We start from the raw sequence: 4793 nt of genomic DNA, 5'->3' as shown, positions 1-4793 counted from the left end.
GAACTAAACCTTCCTTCCCTCAGGGTCTTTAACTATCTCACAGCCTAGGTCTGCGGACATTATTCTTCCCAAAGAGGGTGAGTTTGGTGCTTTAATGGGTCTTTTTCGTTTCTAATTATGGTAATGGCAGTGAGGGCATGTTATTAGCCCCTGCAGCTGGTGCATGTACAGAACAGCATGAGCCTTCTGGGGAAAACCTGGATTTCTATCCCTACGTGACTCATCGCATAAAACCTTGAACAATTGCAGGGGTTGGGGCATGATCAAGGTGGTATGAAAAAGCTGAGATGCAGTAATGTGGAAATGAAGATAGAGGGATGTTGTCTCTAGTACCTGCTAGGAGGAGTGGCTATTTCCCCATCCTGTGGAAGATACTGATGCTAAAACACTTTGCTCACACAAATGGGTATGGAATATCCACCTGCTCTATTCCTGTTGGATATAAGAGGTTTCCATGGAGTTGCAGTGGAAGGAAAGGTCTCAACTCTTGTATGGCTTCTTTTTGCCTTCTGTCAACCATGCTTTTCCCCAAGGTTCTACAAAGTAATTGGAATTAAAAGGCATGTATGACAGATTTAATTCCATCTGCCTTTTATTAGACAAACACTGGGAGATGAGGATTTTGGAGGGTCAAAGAACAAACAGGAGCATGACGTGTTTCATAAATAAGGACAGCGTTCACTTCCAAATCTTTTCAGGTAACAGGGAAAGGATTGCACACAAAATGAGAGGAACCTGGCACACACTGGCTAACAGTGCTCGTCTCTGGCTCTAGTAGCATCTCTTGGTTGAAGAGGTGGTGGAGACGTACTTCATGCTGGAGCTGCTTCCACCCACCCGGCATGACCCAGCTGCGCCTTGTCCGCTTCCAGAGCTGAAGCCCATTCCTCCAGCACAGATCCCACCTCCAACACCACCACTGCTGCCTCCGAAGCTGAGACAGTTTCCACCTCCATATCCTGTTCCTACAGTGGTTCTGGTCACAGCTGCAAGAGGAAAACACTCTCTTTAGAGGCATTGGGTTCTGAGTGGCAGGGAGGTGAATGTGAAAGTTACCAAACTACCTTTAGAAGTTACTTACAGATATTCACCGTGCCAGCACCTTCTCCAGAGAGCCTGTTGGAGAAAAATGAGCCAGTGAGAATTCAAGGGGAACCCATGAACAGGAGCTGGCTGAAAAAGGCAGAATACTTGGTGGAAGATGCAAAGTTAGAGTCTTCCCGAACAGCTCATCTTCATGGGCAATGGCTTGCCTTTAAACAGGCTTCAGGTCTTGTGAATGTGGGAAGTCTATACCCAACAAGGGTCTGCAGCTCCACTGCACCTCTGGAAGCTGGGATATCCAATTGTCCCTACCTGCACTCCTCTCCCTCCAGCAGCTTCCTGTAGGTCGCGATCTCGATGTCCAGGGCCAGTTTGACGTTCATGAGCTCCTGGTACTCACGGAGCTGCCGGGCCAGGTCTGTCTTGGCCTTCTGCAGGGCTGCCTCCAGCTCCTCCAGCTTGGCCCTGGCATCCTTGAGGGCCAGCTCCCCGCGCTGCTCAGCATCAGCGATGGCTGTCTGCAAACTGGCGCACTGTGGAGGAGAAATGGTGGTGGTGTTCCTTACCTGGAGCATAGACCAGTTCCTCGTACCCTGAGGTCATGATGCTTGATCTACACGCAGAAGGCTTTGGGTAAACATCTATAGGTGTGATCTTAACAATCACTGAATTGATTCATGTTCTGAGACAGGCCACAACCTGGATTTAAGCTAACTGCACACCTCTTAACATCTCCTTTACTAACGTTGCATTAAGTTACTCTTAGTGATGTTACTGCACTGACATATTCATTCCTGATCCAGCAGTACTCACTGAGACTCATTTAGTTTTATTCCCTGGTGTTGGCCGAACAACCAAGAGGTTAGACCACAGCAGCAGGTAAGCCTTAGCCATTCACACTGCCTTTTACCTGCTTCTTCACGCTGTCGATTTCAGACCGCAGCCGCTGGACGTGGCGATTGAGCTCAGAGATCTCCTGCTTGGTGTTACGGAGGTCATCCCCGTGCCTGCCTGCTGTAGCCTGCAGCTCTTCGTACTGCCACCAAGAGAGAGCAGTCAGTCAAGGTAAAATACGTTGGTTTTAGAGTGGGTGGGTGTTTGCACTCAGAAGCATGCTTGTGTTCTCAATCCCAAACTGGCACTTCCAAACTTTATAGGATTATTAAATTGGAAGGCATCCTGTGTTATAGAAATCAAGGAGGGACCCATATGCCCATGGGGATTTGGAGGAGGGAGCATGGTTCTCTCATCGCTGAAGCCTTCCTAGGCACTCACCCTGGACTGGTACCAGGACTCAGCCTCTGCCCGGCTCCGGTTGGCGATGTCCTCGTACTGCGCTTTGACCTCTGCAATGATGCTGTCCATGTCCAGGCTGCGGTTGTTGTCCATGGTCAGGATAACAGAGGTGTCAGAGATCTGGGACTGCATCTGGGACAGCTCCTGCAAAGCAGTGGGTATTTCGGTGGGTTACAGGTGTGAGATGTGAGGCTCCTCAGAGGGAGGAGACCCCCATAGTCAGAGGGTAGATCTGGGTGGACAAAGGGTTTTTTCCAAGGTAGTTTCAGGCAGGGCTAAGACAGAAGGTGAAATGGGAAAAGCATTGAATTATTTAGTGCAACAGAATGGAAAATAATCAGTCCTGAACTTCTGAAGGGGGAAAGGAAGGCCAGGGCATTGGAAACTGAGAGAAGGATGTAAATGCTGGTGCTTACGGCTTCATAGAGGGCTCTGAGGAAATCTATCTCCTCCATAAGGGACTCCAGCCTGGCTTGCAGCTCTGTCTTGTTCATGTAGGCAGCATCCACTTCCTAGAAGAGGGAAGACATCACAGTAATGACGTGGGGTTTGGAGAAGCAGAGGAAAAGCTGGAGAATGTGTATCTCGCTATACTGGTGCAGGGCTGGGAGGCACAATGTGCCTGCACCCACCTTCTTCAGGATCACAAATTCATTCTCTACAGCCGTGTGCTTGTTGACCTCCTCTTCATACCTGCAGGATGGAAAGGGAGGGTTGGTCTGGGCTTGTACAGTTTTGTTCCTTGGTCTCTTAGCCCCAAAATCTTCTGCCTGTGACTCAGCCAGGGGAAGTGAGGCTGAATATGTCTGATACTAAACTTAACCTGGGCCTTACTCAGAAGATCGTATCAGCACATATCCCTTGTTTGATTGCACACATGCAACAGTGAGCTGTTTTCTGTCACAGCCCACCCTGCTCCCTAGGCAGACCATGAATGGACTTACTTGTTCTTGAAGTCCTCAGCAAGGCTTTGCACCTTGCTCAGCTCCCCTCCCAAGTTCTCCTTGTCGGTCAGCAACCGGTTCAGCTGGCTCCTGAGGTTGTTGATGTAGGTCTCAAAGAGGGGCTCAATGTTGTTTCTGACTGTTTTGTTCCCCTGTTCTTGCAGAAGGGCCCATTTGGTCTCCAGGACCTTGTTCTGTTGCTCAAGGAATCGGACCTGGGGAGAGAAAGTAGATGTTTCACAAACGGTGATTTTAGGATGGTTGTCCTTAGAGAGGAAAGGTACAATCCTGCTTGCTGGAAGGTGGGGGCTCTTAGGGCTCAGGGACAAGCAAGGAAGCATTGAACATCTGATACTAACATTCCTGCTCTCTTTGCAAACTCTGCTTCCTTACATCCTGTATCACCATTTTCCCAGTGTTGGCTGGTCTCATCTCAGCATTAATGCAAGGGTTGAGTGGTCTCAAAGCTGAAACCTTTTATTCCTGAGCTGCTGATGTTAGAAGTGTCAGTACAGGAGTAGCAGAATTGCTGATAAAGATACAACTTGCCCTTGTTCTTGCTTCCCCACTGAAGAATCAACAGAGCCTAACCAAGAAATCTTATGTCTCACCTTGTCAATGAAGGAGGCAAATTTGTTGTTGAGGGTTTGAATCTGATCCTTCTCATCCCTGCGGATACTCTGGATGTTGGGGTCAATCTCCAAGTTGAGAGGTTTCAAAAGGCTCTGGTTGACTGAGACTTCATGGATGCCCCCAACTGGGACAGCAGGGAATCCAGGGCCACCCATGCCACCACCAAACCCGAAGGCACCACCAAAACCACAGGGGTTCCCAGTACCAGCACCAAAACCTGCAGGTCCATAGAAGCCACCATCTCTTCCAGCTACGGAGATCCTCTTGCATCCACCAAGGCTGTAGAGGCTCCTGCTTCCAAAACCTCCAGCAAATCTTCCATAGCCAGCTGCGGAACTGCAGCTTCCACCTTGGGATGCAGAGCGCAAGCAGAAGCTGGAGCTGCTGGCATTTGGGATGAAGGCAGACGCAGCACTGAAGCCAGTTTTGATCTGGTTCCTTGCAGCACACTGGCGAGACATGGCCACTGATATGAGCAGGGTGAGAGCAGTAGGAAGAATTAAGCAGCGAGGAAGTGGATGAAGGCAGGAAGGTGAAGTTGTGCTCCCCCAGGCTGGGACTGGCCCTTTTATACCCTTTACTAGCTGGGGATGGGTCTGGCGTGGTGCTCATCTCACTGATTAACCGGGCTCGGCACACCCAGCCCCATGCAGCCAGTGAGTTCACCATGAGCACAGGCACGGAGGAAGCACTCACAAAGTGCAGGGGTTGCATTTTTTCATGACAGTCATGATGGGGCTGTCGAAATATCTGAGAAAACACTAAATAGTTCCTGCTCAACCCCTCTTCACAGCCCTCCCTTTCCCACTCCCTCCTTTCACCTCTGCAGCAGATGGCTCCCAAGGTTGGGCAAGCGCTCGCTCATCTCTGTTTCAG

General features: G+C 49.8%; 1 protein-coding gene across 1 annotated transcript; it reads right to left on the bottom strand.

Moving 5' to 3' along the window:
- Window positions 1-514: 514 nt before the first annotated feature.
- On the bottom strand, window positions 515-4514 carry LOC134168955 (keratin, type II cytoskeletal 5-like). Its single transcript, XM_062629127.1, has 9 exons — window positions 3896-4514; window positions 3285-3499; window positions 2973-3033; window positions 2757-2852; window positions 2320-2484; window positions 1955-2080; window positions 1357-1577; window positions 1082-1116; window positions 515-986 (listed from the first exon to the last, which is right to left on the bottom strand). Exons 1-9 carry the CDS (start codon window positions 4376-4378, stop codon window positions 772-774), a joined length of 1617 nt encoding a protein of 538 aa, XP_062485111.1. The 5' UTR covers window positions 4379-4514; the 3' UTR covers window positions 515-771.
- Window positions 4515-4793: the final 279 nt, after the last annotated feature.

This window comes from Pezoporus occidentalis, unplaced genomic scaffold (genome assembly GCF_034315485.1).
Source record: "Pezoporus occidentalis ecotype Australia unplaced genomic scaffold, CSIRO_AGI_Poc_V1 ctg329, whole genome shotgun sequence".
Classification (NCBI taxonomy): domain Eukaryota; kingdom Metazoa; phylum Chordata; class Aves; order Psittaciformes; family Psittacidae; genus Pezoporus; species Pezoporus occidentalis.
This window is presented reverse-complemented; position numbering and strand designations above follow the sequence as displayed.

Bases quoted from the DNA above. Each gene is read 5' to 3' on its own strand.
- LOC134168955 (XM_062629127.1), bottom strand. From the start codon at position 4,378: ATGTCTCGCCAGTGTGCTGCAAGGAACCAGATCAAAACTGGCTTCAGT. The intron at 2,485-2,756 runs GTAAGCACCAGC...ACTGCTTTGCAG, and splicing joins TCAGAGCCCTCTATGAAGCC to GAGCTGTCCCAGATGCAGTC. The intron at 987-1,081 runs GTAAGTAACTTC...TTCCTCTTGCAG, and splicing joins TGCTGGCACGGTGAATATCT to CTGTGACCAGAACCACTGTA.